Source organism: Xenopus tropicalis, chromosome 5 (genome assembly GCF_000004195.4).
Source record: "Xenopus tropicalis strain Nigerian chromosome 5, UCB_Xtro_10.0, whole genome shotgun sequence".
NCBI classification, from domain to species: Eukaryota; Metazoa; Chordata; class Amphibia; order Anura; family Pipidae; genus Xenopus; species Xenopus tropicalis.
Genome location: NC_030681.2, coordinates 78771480 through 78790790, shown reverse-complemented (window position 1 = coordinate 78790790; position 19311 = coordinate 78771480). Strand labels below are relative to the sequence as shown.

The following is a 19311-nucleotide window of genomic DNA, read 5'->3' as shown; positions in this document are numbered from 1 at the left end:
CCGTAGAGCTTATATTTAGTGAGTTTTTGTTTTATGCCTTAATGTTTTATTTGGTGACAAAAGAGATTCAGCTAGTTATAATTTACAAGGAGATGATGATACATTTATTTCATTGTATTCACCCAGATATGCCCATTCTTTCTTCACTAGGCTCACTATAAAAACCAGATAGGCTACTTACACAATTTGTATTGTATTGTGTAATTTGTATTGAGTTATAATAGAAGTTGAGATTCAAGAGGACCAATAATCTGGGTCAAGTTCCCAAGCTAAGGCATGTAAAGATCCTGGAAAAAGTTTTGTAGAAAAATATAGTGCAGTGCATTATGACATATTGAATTTTAGGTAGTAGGACCATCTTCAACAGATAAATGCTACCTGCAATTGAAAAGGGTGGTTTACCCTAGGGGGCTGATTTACTTACCCACGAACGGGTCGAATGGAGTCCGATTGCGTTTTTTTCGTAATGATCGGTACTTTGCGATTTTTTCGTATGTTTTGCGATTTTTTCGGATTCTTTACGAATTTTTCGGATCCAATACGATTTTTGCGTAAAAACGCGAGTTTTCCTATCCATTACGAAAGTTGCGTAAAAAGTTGCGCATTTTGCGTAGCGTTAAAACTTACGCGAAAAATGCGCAACTTTTCGCGTATTTCGCGTAAGTTGCGCATTTTTCGCGTAAGTTTTAACGCTACGCAAAATGCGCAACTTTTTACGCAACTTTCGTAATGGATACGAAAAACTCGCGTTTTTACGCAAAAATCGTATTGGATCCGAAAAATTCGTACAGAATCCGAAAAAATCGCAAAACATACGAAAAAGTCGCAAAATGTTCGTTTTCAAGTCGGAACTTTTCCAATTCGGGTCGGATTCGTGGGTTAGTAAATCAGCCCCTAGGTGTGTGTTTTCACTTTTGTTTACTTTATTGCTATGTGATTATTTTTAGCCCTATAGTTGTGTGGGTTTCTGGTAATGTGAACTCCCAGGCGAGAGTGTGCACTTATTATTTACAGTATTCCAGTCTCAAGAGTCTGTATAGTTGATGTAATAGAAGAAAAAATGCATTTGAGAAATGCTTTTGTTTATGTGTTCAAAAAGTACAGGCACATTTTAATATTTCTAAGCGTGAAAAACTAGGTGTATTTCAGAAACAAATGGACTTCAATTCTAATGGTCAATATAATTCTTTCTAGTGTCCTCTCTCCATAGGCCTCCAGTCTTTTAGCTTTGTAATACATCTCACAAACTTGCTTCTAAGCTTCCATCATCTTTCATTAAGGATAATAATGCTGATCATAACTGAAACAGTTATTGTTATCCGTGCATTTAAACATTTGGCAAATACACAATTGCACATAAAACCAAATTGTCTGTTTAAATCAGGGATGGAAATTGATATCTTGGGGTCTTTTCCCCCAAAACATTTATTTTACTTGAACACAATAGTGAGGCATATCTAATACAGGGATGGGATCCGTTATCCGGAAACCCGTTATACAGAAAGTTCCGAATTTCGGAAGGGCCATCTCCCATAGACTCCATTTTAAACAAATGATTCTAATTTTCAGAAATTATTTCCTTTTTCTCTGTAATAATAAAACAGTACCTTGTACTTGCTCCAAACTAAGATAAAATTAAACCTTATTGGAGTCTAAACAATCCTACAGGGTTTATTATGTTTAAATGATTTTTTAGTAAACTTAAAGCATGGAGATCCAAACCACGGAAAGATCACTTATCTGGAACACCCCAGGTCCCGAGCATTCTGGATAACAGATCCTATACCTGTATATATCATTTATACCAGTGCACATAATGCTGAGGTGAACAGGGAGAAGGGAGGATAAACTTTCCATACTGTACAGGTATTATAAGATTCTGGTTACCTTTTGGGATGCTTTTCTTGTAATGTACCAATGTTAATGTACCAATGAACACTTTTATATTATATGCCATACAATGAATATAATATAATGATGGCATATAAAACCAAGTTGTTTGTTTAAATTAGAGATTACAACAGATATTTAGGGGGTCCACATATATACAGTGGTGTGAAAAACTATTTGCCCCCTTCCTGATTTCTTATTCTTTTGCATGTTTGTCACACAAAATGTTTCTGATCATCAAACACATTTAACTATTAGTCAAAGATAACACAAGTAAACACAAAATGCAGTTTTTAAATGAGGGTTTTTATTATTTAGGGAGAAAAAAAATCCAAACCTACATGGCCCTGTGTGAAAAAGTAATTGCCCCCTGAACCTAATAACTGGTTGGGCCACCCTTAGCAGCAATAACTGCAATCAAGCGTTTGCGATAACTTGCGACGAGTCTTTTACAGCGCTCTGGAGGAATTTTGGCCCACTCATCTTTGCAGAATTGTTGTAATTCAGCTTTATTTGAGGGTTTTCTAGCATGAACCGCCTTTTTAAGGTCATGCCACAACATCTCAATAGGATTCAGGTCAGGACTTTGACTAGGCCACTCCAAAGTCTTCATTTTGTTTTTCTTCAGCCATTCAGAGGTGGATTTGCTGGTTTGTTTTGGGTCATTGTCCTGCTGCAGCACCCAAGATCGCTTCAGCTTGAGTTGACGAACAGATGGCCGGACATTCTCCTTCAGGATTTTTTGGTAGACAGTAGAATTCATGGTTCCATCTATCACAGCAAGCCTTCCAGGTCCTGAAGCAGCAAAACAACCCCAGACCATCACACTACCGCCACCATATTTTACTGTTGGTATGATGTTCTTTTTCTGAAATGCTGTGTTACTTTTACACCAGATGTAACGGGACACGCACCTTCCAAAAAGTTCAACTTTTGTCTCGTCGGTCCACAAGATATTTTCCCAAAAGTCTTGGCAATCATTGAGATGTTTTTTAGCAAAATTGAGACGAGCCATAATGTTCTTTTTGCTTCAAAGTGGTTTGTGCCTTGGAAATCTGCCATGCAGGCCGTTTTTGCCCAGTCTCTTTCTTATGGTGGAGTCGTGAACACTGACCTTAATTGAGGCAAGTGAGGCCTGCAGTTCTTTAGATGTTGTCCTGGGGTCTTTTGTGGCCTCTCGGATGAGTTGTCTCTGCGCTCTTGGGGTAATTTTGGTCGGCCGGCCACTCCTGGGAAGGTTCACCACTGTTCCATGGTTTTGCCATTTGTGGATAATGGCTCTCACTGTGGTTCGCTGGAGTCCCAAAGCTTTAGAAATGGCTTTATAACCTTTACCAGACTGATAGATCTCAATTACTTTTGTTCTCATTTGTTCCTCAATTTCTTTGGATCTTGGCATGATGTCTAGCTTTTGAGGTGCTTTTGGTCTACTTCTCTGTGTCAGGTAGCTCCTATTTAAGTGATTTCTTGATTGAAACAGGTGTGGCAGTAATCAGGCCTGGGGGTGACTACAGAAATTGATATTGAAATTGAAAATTGAAATTGATAAACCACAGTTAAGTTATTTTTTAACAAGGGAGGCAATCACTTTTTCACACAGGGCCATGTAGATTTGGAGTTTTTTTTCTCCCTTAATAACGTAAACCTTCATTTAAAAACTGCATTTTATGTTCAATTATGTTATCTTTGACTAATAGTTAACGGTTTTTGATGAGCAGAAACATTTAAGTGTGACAAACATGCAAAAGAATAAGAAATCAGGAAGGGGGCAAATAGTTTTTCACACCACTGTATATAATTTAATACCACAGTCGTGTCTTTTTTCCCACAAACATTTATTTTTACTTGAGTACAATAGTGAGTCATATCTAATATATTTTATCTATACCAGTGCACATGGTGTTGAGGTGAATAGGGGGAAGGAAGTATAATTAACCTATTCTGTACAGGTATTATAGGATTCTAGTTATCTGTACCAATGTTAATGGACCAATCAACACTTTTATATGTCACTGTAAGGTGTATATTAAAAATGCATTGGTGCTACAAGAATAATTTGTTTGTGACAAAAGGAATGCCATACTATGCATATAATATTGGATTGGCTGATACCAGCACATTGCAGAGAAGCAGCACCAGTTTTCTACTTTGCATTCCTTTTCCTTTAAGCTAAGTCTCCTCTTGTTTATTTAAATTAGTTGGCTACATTTCAGAAAGTCATCGTTTTAATGCAGTATAAAAAGGAAGCTATATAATTATATGCAAGCCATATGGGCTTTAGACGGCTCAGCTGTGATTTTCAGGAGGCACAGAAAGAAACTCAGAGAGAGAGATGAGCAAAGAGCAGAAGAGAGTGCAAATGTCAAGGAAATTAATGTTTTAATGAGCAAGCTACCAACACTCCTCTCACCTATTTCTTTTTAGTCTCTCATTCTGAAGCACAAAGTAATGCAGATTAGGGGAAAAACATATTCCATCCAAGCAATGCTGCTAATGGGCCTACTTAATGCCTCCATTTAAATTGCAGCTTTTTAAATTAACATTGTAGATCAAAATAACATGCACGTGAAATACATCATTCCAATAAAAAAGGAGTTACGTGCACACATCAGAGAAGAGTTCTTCTTGCTTTATTTCTAATCTTAGGATTGTAAGGTACTGCACAAGACAGTAGCCTCAATTTACTGACAAAATCAAGAAAAAAAGACATGCCGTCTAGCTTTGTAATTAGTGTCTTGAAATGTTTCTGCAGATGGAAAATATATTTTTCATTCAGAAAAGACAGTTATTTTTATATTTGTAATTGCATGAAAACAAAAAAAAATAAAATCTTTTCTTAGATAAAAGCGGTAGATATAAAAAAGATTTTCTTTATAGAACAAAGCATTTCACAAAAAAAGCATATAAACCTTTTGTCATTGTTAATCAATCTTTTCCCAGCTGAAATTTTGAACTCTTATTTTTCATCTGTCTATACATCTGAGGAGCCAGATAATGAAGGCTTCCCTTGTAATATGCCCAGTGCTAGTAATTTAGCTACTGACGCATGGGTCACTCGGGAGGAAATTCAAAAGAGACTTGAACATGTAAAGGTAAACAAAGGTCCAGGGCCGGATGGGATTCATCCCAGGGTATTAAATGAGCTGAGCGCTGTGATTGCCAAACCTCTTCACTTAATTTTTCAGGATTCATTGAGGTCTGGCATGGTGCCAAGAGACTGGCGGATTGCTAATGTGGTGCCGTTATTTAAAAAGGGATCCCGTTCTCAGCCTGAAAACTATAGGCCTGTTAGTCTGACATCAGTAGTAGGAAAACTTTTGGAAGGGGTAATAAGGGATAGGGTACTTGAATACATTGCAGTTCACAATACTATTAGTTTGTGCCAGCATGGTTTTATGCGTAACAGATCTTGCCAGACTAATTTAGTTGCCTTTTATGAGGAGGTGAGTAGGAACCTTGATGCTGGAATGGCAGTTGATGTCATCTACTTGGACTTTGCTAAAGCGTTTGATACAGTACCTCACAGAAGGTTAATGATCAAATTAAGGAATATTGGCCTAGAACATAATATTTGTAATTGGATAGAGAACTGGCTGAAGGATAGAGTACAAAGAGTGGTTGTAAATGGAACATTTTCTAATTGGACCAGTGTGGTTAGTGGAGTACCGCAGGGGTCAGTCCTTGGGCCTTTGCTGTTTAACTTGTTTATTAATGACCTGGAGGTGGGCATAGACAGTATTGTTTCTATTTTTGCTGATGACACTAAATTGTGCAAAACTATAAGTTCCATGCAGGATGCTGCCGCTTTGCAGAGCGATTTGACAAAATTAGATAACTGGGCAGCAAACTGGAAAATGAGGTTCAATGTTGATAAGTGCAAAGTTATGCACTTTGGTAGAAATAATATAAACGCAAACTATCTACTGAATGGTAGTGTGTTGGGGGTATCCTTAATGGAGAAGGATCTAGGGGTTTTTGTTGATAACAAGTTGTCTAATTCCAGGCAGTGTCATTCTGTGGCTACTAAAGCAAATAAAGTGCTGTCTTGTATAAAAAAGGGCATTGACTCAAGGGATGAGAACATAATTTTGCCCCTTTATAGGTCCCTGGTAAGGCCTCACCTTGAGTATGCAGTGCAGTTTTGGGCTCCAGTCCTTAAGAAGGATATTAATGAGCTGGAGAGAGTGCAGAGACGTGCAACTAAACTGGTTAAGGGGATGGAAGATTTAAACTATGAGGTGAGACTGTCGAGGTTGGGGTTGTTTTCTCTGGAAAAGAGGCGCTTGCGAGGGGACATGATTACTCTGTACAAGTACATTAGAGGGGATTATAGGAAGTTGGGGGATGTTCTTTTTTCCCATAAAAACAATCAACGCACCAGAGGTCACCCCTTTAGATTAGAGGAACGGAGCTTCCATTTGAAGCAGCGTAGGTGGTTTTTCACGGTGAGGGCAGTGAGGTTATGGAATGCCCTTCCTAGTGATGTGGTAATGGCAGATTCTGTTAATGCCTTTAAGAGGGGCCTGGATGAGTTCTTGATCAATCAGAATATCCAAGGCTATTGTGATACTAATATCTACAGTTAGTACTAGTGGTTGTATTTATAGTTTATGTATGTGAGTATAGATTGGTAGGTGTGGGTTAGGTGTGCTGGGTTTACTTGGATGGGTTGAACTTGATGGACACAGGTCTTTTTTCAACCCTATGTAACTATGTAACTATGTAACTATGTAACTATGTTCATGAGTATTTGGGCAAGAAGAGTATATAGGAGATATAATTGAAAAATCTACCAGTAAACACACAGGTTTATTTATCAAAGTTCAAATTTGTGAATTTTTAATAGTCAATAAATATTTTTGTAAATAGTCAATAAGATATTTTATATTTATAGGGAAATAATACATTTAAATAATACATTTTGACACTTTTTGCTAGTTTGAATGTTTATCAGTAGGTCTCTTAATGGCAAAGATATTTTATAATGTATGTATTTTAAGACAAAATATAAATTTTGGAAAAAAGAACGGCTTTGATAATAAATCAGTGTTAACAAAATGGAGAACAGGTATAGGATCCGTACAGGTACAGGTAATGGATTCGGAAACCTGTTATCCATAAAGATTTGATTTACGGAAAGGCCATCTTCCACAGACCTCATTTTGTTCTAATTATTCACATTTTAACATGATTTCCTTTTTATTTGTGATAATAGAACAGTATCTTGTACTTAATCCCAACTCTTCCTTATTGGAGGCAAAACATTACTATTGGGTTTAATTAACGCTTAAATAATTTTTAGTAGACTTAAGGTATGGAGATCCAAATAACGAAAAAGATCCCTTATTCGGAAAACCCCTGTTCCCAAGCATTCTGGATAGCAGGTCCCATGCCTCTTTATATGTACATTTATATACAACAAGGATATAGCTGTAGCAGTATATATGTTAATGTGCGTATGCTGTATATATAGTTATATTTTTGTATCTTACATTTATCTGTTTGCAAATGTTATGATTGTAGCTCTATTATTTTGAAGTCCCTAAATAGGCCATTATATTTCCCTTCAGGCTAGAGATGAAGATGGACATGGTGAAAATTTTCCCCAGCAGCACTATGCTAAGGAAACTCCGAGACTTGCCTTCAAGAATAACTGCGAACTACTTGTAAGAATAACAGTATTTAACCAAGTCGAGATTGTTACTTTAGCACAGTGTAAATGTCTGCACTTCTTTATATTGATATTCTAGTACTGTATGCACTTATATTGCTTTGTATAATATATTTATGACATACATAATTTTTAGACATATTAAACATCTTTATTAAATAAAGGGCCACCATACTCTTAATTATGCTTTTGCAAGTACATTACACCATACCCCTTGGATTTTAAGGCCATGTCCCTTACGGCTTTTTGTAAATGCATTACAGGACACTAAGAGAGAGCTGTGTGAGGCTTTATAGAAAGTTGTGACCTGAACTAATCTTCATGCAAACTAAGGTAGCAACACCTACACATTTAAGAAAAACCAAGTGGAAAATAATTGTACAGTCACCTTTTAATATTTAAACTAGACACATAGAAAAGGAAAATAAAAAATCAGGTATTGTGGCCCTTTAGAAGCTATTATTTTTATTAGCACAAATATATTGCACCATGTATTTTTTTTGTTTGGATCTTAGATTTATTAAAGGCAAAAATATAGCACCATTGCATATTTTGCATCATTTTGCTTACTTTTAATGTTTACTTATCAAGTTGTTTGAAAATTCTTAGTTCCATCCCATCCATCTGTCATATGCAGTAAATCTATGTGTATAATATATTATATACTGTATATATATTGTTTTTTTAAAATTTTATCTGACTTTTTGTCCACATTATGACCTTTTTCAAGGAAATCAGTGAAATCTTTATTTAGCAGGATATTCTAGAGGTAAAAAAGATAATTAGGCAAATAAGAGTAACTATTTGTAACTTAGGGTTGATTTTAGGGATGCAACGAATCCAAGATTTGGTTTGGGATCCGCCCAACATTTGGCCTTTTCAGCAGGAATTGGCTGAATCCATGCTTTTGCCCAAACTGAATCAGAATCCTTAAAATTGTGACTTTCTGTCACATTATTACCTTGCGTATATGCAAATTAGGATTCAGGTTCAGTTTGGTATACAGCCAAATCTAAAGTAATGAGGTATTCATAATATTGCTGAAGCCTGACATGTTTTCTACACTCTCCCAGAATTCCAGCTATACTGCAGGTGCTGTAATCCTGCACAAATTGTTGTTTCAGATACTGGAAGCACATACTGTACATTTGTGCAGGTTTGTAACTTACAGTACATATGTTTTATGCATATTGCTGCATTTAATGCATTTTGGAGATATCCACTAACATGGATGGATTGCGTTGTGCACTATTTTAATGATGCAAAGTATAAAGAGTCTGGCCACAGTGCAAAAAAAGGTTTCTTTATTTACCACCTACTCAAGACAGCTGGTAGGTATGGTGCCCCCTCACACCGTAGAGCTCTGCCTGTGCAAGTGATTTATGTATGATATTTATTGTCTGCAATTCAGCACTCATTTTAGCATCTGGCACTGCAACAAGAATAGTAAATGAGCCCAATTATTTGTGCTTACATTAAGTTGGCATGCTTTAAGTGGGCATTATATAATCATGCTTCACCAGTCAGAGCCATAAGACTTTTTGGCTGAGAACTGGCTGTTCAAATTGCCACACTTCTTCACAGTTTTGGTGTAGTGTTGAGCTAGGTCAGGCCTCCCTCAGTCAGCAGCACATATATCCAGGGGGATTTATGTGGTTTTATGGCCTAACCTTTGCCCCAATGGTATGCACTGCTGAGGTAAAGGATAGCGCCACTGATTTAAAGGGGTAATTTACTTAACACTAAGGTGCCCAAAAGCATGCCCATTAGAGCTCATTCATAGAGCACTTCTGTGGGTCTGGCTGAGCTATGTACCTCGTGGTGGATAAAAACATCAGCAGTGTAGTAACAGCATCCTATCACCTGCCATAGAGCAGGCAGGAGGTAGAGGATTCTGTTGTGGTCTGCACCCACAGGTGTTCCTTAATTGCAAGTCTGAATGATGCTCAAGTTAGGGGGCTAGAGGGGAGTGCCTACATTACTCCCCCACTTATCAAAAATACAGTGCTGTTATTATAAGGGGAAGATTGTTATAATTTACTGTTAAAGGGGAACTATCATGACAAAATAATTAATATGAGCTTCATCTCATGTAAATAAGAAACTTTATAAATATAATCAATAATTCCGTTTCATTTCTGAAATAAGTACTCTACATTATACCCCTTTCAGCAATTAGTCTCCATGCAGGATTCAGAGTGAGATTTTGATGGATAATTAGGTCAGATACATAACTGGGGCCTTTCTTTTTTTAAAAGATGTATTTGACAAAAACTCTGCATCTGTGTTGGAGTAGTTTTCAAGCAGTCAGCTCTAATGTATCTTCTAGTTCAGGGGTGGGCAAACTACGGCCCGCAGGCCACATCCGGCCCCTTGGCCTTTTTAATCCGGCCCGCCAACGACGCCAAGTCTCATCACGCGAGACTTGGTGTCATTGGCGGGCCGGAATTAAACAGACTAAGGGGGCGTAACGCTGGCCTGGCCCTGCCCGCCCTGGGCCGGTCTGGCCCGGGGGTAAGTAAATGTGGCCCGTGAGCCAAAAAGTTTGCCCACCCCTGTTCTAGTTAAAGGGAGTCCCTCCACTAAATTATTAGACTCTGACTCCTGCATGAGAGACAGATGTTGAGGCTTTTTATGTTTGATGTATTTGATATGTTTTGATTTTTATTGATTGTGCTTAGAAAGTTTCTTTTTCCAGGAGAGGAAACTCACATAAAATGTTCATCTTTGTAACAGTTACGGTTATATATTTCAATACTTTTCCACTTTATCATAATGAAAATTGTGGTTCTTCTACGTAGATTTAAAATTTGACTACACAGTCATTATGAATTCTGTGTTTTTATACTAACGAATAAACTCAGATTACAAAGGTTACTGCAATAGTAATTTCTGGGCATCATAACCTATTTATATAGAATGGATGTCAGTGTCATAAATGCTGTTTAATAGCAGAAGAACTTTCATGCATGTATTTTTCCATTTAAAAAAGTACAATAAGACTTATTCAGGATATGTTTCAGTGGTAATAAGAAATTCAGAGCAAAAAGAAATATGAGTGGATTAAAAAACCAACCAGCATATATTGCTTTTACAATTTAGCTCTTAGTAGTGAGTTCTACATTACCTTTATGTTTTAGAGGAAAGAAGTTTCCTTCCTACACTATACACTATAATTTTCACCAGCCTAATAGATTACATATCTGACATGTACAACATCTATAGTAGCAGCTGAAATTCCAAGTCCTAAGGAAATGTGATGTCTCAAATCAGGCTGATCTGATTGTTCAGCCTTCAACACATATCAGTCTAAGATACCATCATATAAGCCCCATACATGGACCAATAGGAAGCCAACTTGTACAGGAGTGGCCAAGTAGGACATCTTAAAGGGACAATTACTAAAAAGTTTTTTTAATTTGCACATTCAAAATAGGACAAATAAATAGGGCTTGTATGTCGTCTGCCTATTATTTCATTTAAGATAGCAATATATTATCTTATTATTATTTTTTCTAAAAAAATGAATGGATTGTTGTTTTGTTTTTACCCTTACTACCTCCTTCTCCACCCCCTGGAGGCAGCAGAGTTAGTGTAAAATAATATAATGAGCTTTGTATTAACAAACCCCTCTCTTCTCCAGTTCCTGTCAGTGTCAGGCTTACAGAAGCATTATTTTACAAGGAGTTCAACTAGGAAGGGTAAGTTGATTATATATATTCTCATCCTCCCACTCTTATTCTGAAGATAAAAGGAGGTAGGACTCAGCATAAACTAAAGTGGTTTCATTTTTACTGTTATGCACATTTGAGTGCAAGAAAAAATATTTTAATTTACACATAGTTTGCCCACTACAAGCCCTATTTATTAAACACATAATAAATACAGGTTCATATTGTCCCTTTAAATTTCATATTACATAGTTACATAGTTACATAGTTACATAGGGTTGAAAAAAGACCATTGTCCATCAAGTTCAACCCATCCGAGTAAACCCAGCACACAACCTATACTAACCAATCTATACACTCACATACATATGTATGCATATACATACATATGCATATGCCTGTATTTCTTATGCTTAGCTCTATAGAAGGCAGTATATACCACAGCCCAGTGGCTTCTGTCACAGCACAAAATGTAGAAAGGTTTTGAATGAAAAGAAAAAATAGGGTCGTCCTGGTAAAAACCTATGGGCCGGATGTGGTCCTCTATGTTTACCGCCCATGATCTAAATATTCAGGTTATGGAACTACAACATGGTAGAAATAGTTGCCTAGATCACTGGTTTCAAACTTTCAAAGTTGCTACCCTATGGGTAGCCAATACTTTAGATAACAGGGCAACATCTAAAGAGCTCTTAAAGAAACAGTAACACCAAAAAATGAAAGTATATAAAAGTAACAGTGTCATTCTGTGGCTACTACAGCAAATAAAGTGCTGTCTTGTATAAAAAAGGGCATTGACTCAAGGGATGAGAACATATTTTTGCCGCTTTATAGGTCCCTGGTAAGGCCTCACCTTGAGTATGCAGTGCAGTTTTGGGCTCCAGTCCTTAAGAAGGATATTAATGAGCTGGAGAGAGTGCAGAGACGTGCAACCAAACTGGTAAAGGGGATGGAAGATTTAAGCTATGAGGTTAGACTGTCGAGGTTGGGGTTGTTTTCTCTGGAAAAGAGGCGCTTGCGAAGGGACATGATTACTCTGTACAAGTACATTAGAGGGGATTATAGGCAGTTGGGGGATGTTCTTTTTTCCCATAAAAACAATCAGCGCACCAGAGGTCACCCCTATAGATTAGAGGAACAGAGCTTCCATTTGAAGCAGCGTAGGGGGTTTTTCACGGTGAGGGCAGTGAGGTTGTGGAATGCCCTTCCTAGTGATGTGGTAATGGCAGACTCTGTTAATGCCTTTAAGAGGGGCCTGGATGAGTTTTTGAACAAGCAGAATATCCAGGGCTATTGTGATACTAATATCTACAGTTAGTATTACTGGTTGTATATATATAGTTTATGTATGTGAGTGTATAGATTGGTTAGTATAGGTTGTGTGCTGGGTTTACTCGGATGGGTTGAACTTGATGGACAATGGTCTTTTTTCAACCCTATGTAACTATGTAACTAAAATATAATGTGCTGCTGCCCTGCACTGGTAAAAGTTGTGTGTTTACTTCAGAAAGTCTACTATAATTTATATAAAAAAGCTGCTGTGTAGCCATGGAGGCAGCCATTCAAAGGAGAAAAGGCACAGGCACATAGCAGATAACAGATAAACCACTATTGTATTCTACAGAACTTATCTGTTATCTGCTATGTAACCTGTGCCTTTTCTCCTTTTTTCCAGCTTGAATGGCTACCCCCATGGCTACACATCAGCTTATTATATAAATTATAGTAGTGTTACTGTAGCAAACACACCAGTTTTACCAGTGCAGGGCAACAGTACATTATATTTTTATTACTTTAAAGCTCTTTCATTTTTTGGTGTTACTGTTCCTTTAAGGTGAGATTTGAAGTAAATGCTTATTTACTGACCTAGATATTACTAAAGGGCCAAATTTGTAAGGTCAAATTTGTTTTCACTTATATTTTTTTCTCCTCTTTTTACCTCATTTTATTAGGGATTCTTCCTGCTGGATTGCGTGGGAAGCAGTAGGCAATAGGATAGGTAGGCAATGTCAGGCAGATCACTAAATGTCTCCCAGGTACAATATAAAGATACCATATAGGGACTGTAAATTAAATTGAGATCATTTTAACCTCTCTGGATAAAATATACACAAACCGATTTTCATTTAATTCGGGCTATGACATTTAGTGGATGTGGTTTAAAAGGGGAGTGGTGAAATAGTTGGTGTGACCTATAGCATTTTTTATTCTAAATGCTATATGGCCACTCCTCCCTGGGTGTCCTCAGACTTTTCTTTAAAATTATGGCTACCACAACATATACTGATCTTAACTCTAACCTGCAAGCACCCTGAGATCAAAATGATATTTGTTAAATAATTGTCTTGTTAAACAGATTAGAATATTTCAAACAGTAATACACTGGGTATGTTGGTCCATTTAGAAATATATATTTAATAATTGCAATTACTAGGGGTAAGGGCAGTAAGTTTACAGCAAGTCTGGCAGACCGAGAGTGGAATTCAAAATAGGCCCTAGCATTTCAAGCACACAGAGGCCCAAACAGCCCCCCACAAGCCCAATAAGCGACTGTCTATCGCATATAACAGCAGTTCCCCTGGCATTTTCCAGAATCTACAGCCAGTTCAGGCCCAAAGTCTAGTAACTGATAGCAACCTGACAACCTGAATTTAAGCAGGTGACTAGTAAATTAAATTTGCTGCTTGTTTGCTCTGGATTACCAGACATGGGGAAAACATTAACACTTCTTTTACTTTACCCCATGGATTAGGACAGAAGGGTTGCAACATTAATCTTATCCAGACTATAACCTATATGTTTTCTCGAAAGTGCTTGGCAAGTTTACAACTGCCTTTGGAGTTTTAAACCCCTGTAACTGTTTTGCAGATGAAATGTTGGCTTAATCATATTTTGTAAACCCTCTGCACACCCATAGTACGCACAAAAGGTTGATACAAAATCTTTTATACTTGTGGTTTAATGCCACCATCAAAGCAGTTTTTTTCTGTTTTTAAAGGACATATAGATCACCCTACAAAAAAACCTGAAACAGTGAACACTCTCTTTTAAATCTTTAAATACCTGCCACATTAATTGTTAAAAGTTTAATAGTAAGGCAGCAGCAGCATCCCCTTAGGATTCCTTCTTCTCCTCTAACCCACTCAGCCCCCTCCTTTAAGAATTTACTTTGGCTGTTGGATATTGGGCATGCTCAGTTCTTCTCAACTGAAGGTTTCTAAACACACCCTCCATTGTAGCAGTCAATGAAGAGATGGTATTGGTGATTTCCATAGGAACTCAGCTCTAGCTGTGCACTGGAGAAATATGTTACAGGGCACAATTAACTTTTTATCATAGTAAATTCTCTGTGTGAGCCTGCATTTACAGCCGCCTTGTTCTGTTTGCAGATGTATATGTCGCTGATGAGGTCAGAGGGAGAATGGCAGCTGGGTGAAAGCTGCTATTTGTTTTACGAAAATGTGATGGTGCTGGTGAACTAATGGGATATATTTGGTAGAAATGGTGTGGTTTGGGTGAGGGTGATATGCCCAACTTATATACATAGTAGGAAAATGTAGGTTTTACATGTCCTTTAAGAAAAGAGGGTTTTATATATATATATATATATATATATATATATATGTTTGGGCCTCATAAGGAGACCCTGTCATTGAAGAAATAAAACAGGGATTTTTGTAGTGATGACTGGGAAATATTTAATGACCTATGGCCCTTCAACTGAAATGTAACAGGCTTTGGATGTTTGGTGGGTGGTGGGATTTGCCCATAACATGTTGGAAACACTGACGTAATGTGTCACTGATGCCAGGTTGCCCTTCTGTGCATACATTTTTCAACCTACAGCTGCTTCTAATGCAGGACACCAGTACTTGTGGAGCCTAGGGCAATTGCCCCTAATTAGGACCCCTATGTATTGGCCCATAGTTTAATTAATGTTTAGTTGCATGCATATTTTGCTTTCCTGACTTTCACAAGGAAAGGAGTATGGTTCTGAAATATAAGTAGGGCTAAAAACTTGATTCAGTTTTTCCTTGGAGGTCTATTAAATCCATAGAGGCTCTCCCTGGTACAATTCAGAGAACTTGTACTAATGGCCTGTCAAGCAAGATTTCAAGCGAAGAGGAAACAAAGTGCTTTCTTAGCTTCGGGGTTTGGCTGGTTATTTTGCTGTCTTGTTTATTGCAAGAAAAACAGCCTCTGCCTCTCAGAATGTATGTGCTCTGAGGCAGCTGCCAGGATGGATAGAGGGGATCCACAGCGGTAGTCTGGGGAACTCCCTATAGTGCCAGAACTCATGCTGATATTTTAGGAAACAGTCTTTTCTATATATATATATATATATTTATATTGTATTCTCTTGCTTTCTATTCTGCCATGCTAGTGAATACAAATCACAATAGCATTATCGTCCCTTTGTAACTTAGCAGTCATCATATTTTATTGCTTTCAAAATCATTTGACATTAAACTACATGATTCAAGCTAAATAGATATTTAGTTGCAGAAAACCATTTCATTTGTCTGAGCCATAGAATTATTCTTCTGTTTGTGGGCAATAATTGGTTTTGCCATTACACTAATTGTTTAGACACCATTTGCTGATAATTAGTTTTATGCCTAGTGAAAAGCACTGATCTGTCATTTGGCCCAAGGAGTGGATGTCACCAGAAGTGGCAGAGGCAGATGGCAGAGATATCAACTAACCCCAGTGTGATAATCAGTCCTGTGATTCTTACGTTATAGGTTAGGGCCCCAAAATGGGTCCCTATACTTGTTAAAGTTGGTTTGCATGCCCCCCCCCCAAATACAGTAAAATTGCCTCCTACATTAGGAGACAGTCATTAAGACAAGGTACATATCTAGTTCTAAATCAATATTTGGATCAAAAAAGTGATTCTGCCATTTAATTTAGAGCAGGGTTTCTTAACCTTTTTTAGGGGATCCAAACAGTCATATGAAATCATGGTTAAAATGGCAAGTAGGTAAATGTCTGGACAGGGAGGCAAAATGTGCCCTGGCATTTCAAGTACACAGAGACCTAAACAGCCCCCGCCAGCCCAATAAATAGTGACTGCCTATGGCATCTTACAGAACCCTCAGATTGTAACATGTATCTCTAACAGAAAAAATGGTTGCAATGGGTCCAAAATGTCGCTTTGCAACAAATTTTGCATTTGTGCGACAAAAATAAACAGTTACTTAATTTCTTGCGACAGAAGTTTGTGTTGTGTTTTGTGAGTGCAAATTTTTTAGTTTGTGCATGAGCACAGTGAATGGAATAAAACTTCTTAACGGCTATCTTCAAGCAGGTGTTAAACATTCGTAATGTAATAAATGTATAGTTAACAGTATTATATTCGCAAAAATGTCATTTTACACAGCATGTGCGGTTTTTATTACAATCCCCCTTAAATCGTTTGTTAAAATATGCTACTTTATTAGCTTCTCCGCTGTGCATTTGGAGCTGCATTTAACTGTGCTGTTAAAAACTGTTGCAGTTTTATTTTTTAAATGTTCTTTGTAAACTTACTAAAATTTCCAACAGATTATTGGGGGTATTTATGATGCAACAGCAAAGCACTAATTTGGAAACAAAACTGAATGGAACATATTCTACAACTTGCAAACTCAATTTGTATAGTGTCAAATGTTTATGCACAAGATGACAAAATATATTAAATCCCAACAATGTTCCAAGAGTTCATTCTAGGATTGTATCCTGAACTCAGGGTGAATGTCCCTCTTGGTTTAAACTCAGACTTAGACTGAATCAAATAGTTAGTGCTATATTAAAAGGGTGGGACTACTGATGCAAGTTCCTCCCCTGAATAAAAAGGCAGGTGCTGGAAACGAAAAGGGTTATTTCTATTGATGGGCCAGGCATGGATTCGTGGTGAATTTCCGCGTTTCACCATTGGCGGAACCATTTGCCGTGCATCCAAATATTGTCGCGTGCAGTGTGTGGCAAAAAAATTTCAACTTCCATGTTTACGTGACAAAAAGACACATGAGTTTTTGGATTTGGTTCAGCCAGGACCATGGATTCGACTGAATTCTGCTAGAAAAGGCCGAATATTGTCCGAATACCGAACTGAATTCTGGATTTGGCGCATCCCTAGTTGCCTTCCATTTAAATGTGCTGATAATCAGAATTAAAGAAAATAGGATACATTTAATTGTCTTTAACTGGTATGGCTGTGTTCTTAATCTCATTGTGGATGTGGAAAACTTACTGCCATACACTTTATCTGCCTAAACTGTGCCTTACTGTTAGGAAGCAGGCTAACTTGTTAGATGGAAGTCATACTATTTCATTTTAAAAAGCAGAAAAAGCCCTGACCTAGCATCTGTTTACATTTGTGTTTAATGAATCAGTTATAGCTGAACAGTATGTAATAATAACCTTAGCATGCCTGTATTTTGAGGCCCATCAAAATGCAAAATATTACACACCTGTAGGGAGCTGGTTTATTTTAGGTGATATGAGCTAATATGAATAAGAGATACATTAGGTTAGAGAATGTCTGCTTTTAAAGAAGCCTAGAAAAACTTTGTTCTCCACACGGCTCTGGGTCCAAACCCAAGTAGGATCAAAAGAAAAAAGACAGTAATGCACTCTGTGTTTTCCACAGACAAAATATTGATCATTAAAATACGGTGAAATTATGCAGCTATGTATTATTAAACTAATAATAATTAAACTATTTAATTGATTTTTTAATTAAAAATGTCTCAGGTTTTTTGTTTTTTTTGCACCAAAATGACAGTTTCACTTTCCAGCTCCGTGTGGTTCTTCCTAGCAAATGTTGGTGGAGGAAAATACAGTTAATCAAATTACCAGTCCATTGATAAACCCTCTGTATGATAAAATGCTTTGTGTCTGAAATCCTGACACAGGCTGCAGCTTGCAGGAGGGAGGGGTTTGTTTATGCAGATTTCATTATCTCTAATTAAACACACTTTCTTCACTACAGCAGCGGGAGAGGGGTGAAGGAAATACAGTTACAAAGAAAACAATGATCTCTGTGTTTTCTAATAGAAAAAATTAGAAAAATATAGATTTATTTAAAGGAATAGGAAAAACGGATTTACAACAAAAGTCCAATTTATCATGTTGAACAAATGTATATATAGGTGTGTACTGCCCCTTTAAAAAAGGAAACTGACAAGTTTAGATTTGTCATGATGCTGTCATCCCCAGGACACAATTTTTTCCCACAGCAGATAAATGTAAGACAGATGTACCCCTGAGAAAATGGATTTAAAAAAAGAAAATGTCATCCCCATTGTATCAGATCCTGTGGACAAGACGAGATAAAGTATAACTTGTTAGTGTCCCTTTCAATACATTTTTAATGTGTCAGCACAGTGCTGTCCAACTGGCGGCCCGCGGGCCGCATGCGGCCCGCGACCCCCCTCTGTGTGGCCCCCCACCTGTCTGGCTGCTTTGATGGATTACCTTTGAGTAAGCATTAAATGGTATCAGTACTGTGATTAACTGCCCCCCTGCATGGTTCTCACCTCAGATTCAGGCTGTAATCCCTCTGTATTGTTTAAAATTGTAATCCCCTGTGTTTTTCACACCTTTTAATACCTGCATTGTTCACCCCCTGCAGTGTTCACACCTCAGGCTCAGACTGTAATCACTCCCATTGTTCACTTCTTCACACCTCAGACATAGGTACTGTAGGCAGAGTATGGCACATACAGCCAGCATAGGGCAGGTAGAGTATGGCACACACAGGCAGCATAGGGTCAGGGAGGGTATGGCACACACAGGAAGGGTAGGGCAGGCAGAGTATGGCACACACAGTCAGGGTAGGGCAGGCAGAGTATGGCACACACAGGCAGGGTAGGGCAGGCAGAGTATGGCACACACAGGCAGGGTAGGGCAGGCAGAGTATGGCACACAGAGGCAGCATAGGGAAGGCAGAGTATGGCACACACAGGCAGGGTAGGACAGGCAGAGTATGGCACACACAGGCAGGGTAGGGCAGGCAGAGTATGGCACACAGAGGCAGCATAGGGAAGGCAGAGTATGGCACACACAGGCAGGGTAGGACAGGCAGAGTATGGC

At 37.9% G+C, this 19311-nt stretch overlaps 1 protein-coding gene across 5 annotated transcripts in view; it reads left to right on the top strand.

Annotated features, from left to right (window-relative positions):
- Positions 1–19311, top strand: part of sobp (sine oculis binding protein homolog) — a 99048-nt gene that overhangs the window by 56127 nt on the left and 23610 nt on the right. For 3 of the 5 annotated variants that reach the window (XM_012962643.3, XM_031901460.1, NM_001103208.1), the window contains exon 5: positions 7461–7556. In XM_012962643.3, coding sequence (XP_012818097.1) covers positions 7461–7556 — 96 coding nt within the window. Of the gene's footprint in view, positions 1–7460; positions 7557–11204; positions 11263–19311 lie in introns of all 5 variants that reach the window. The other 2 variants (XM_012962644.3, XM_031901461.1) reach the window with 1 other exon arrangement.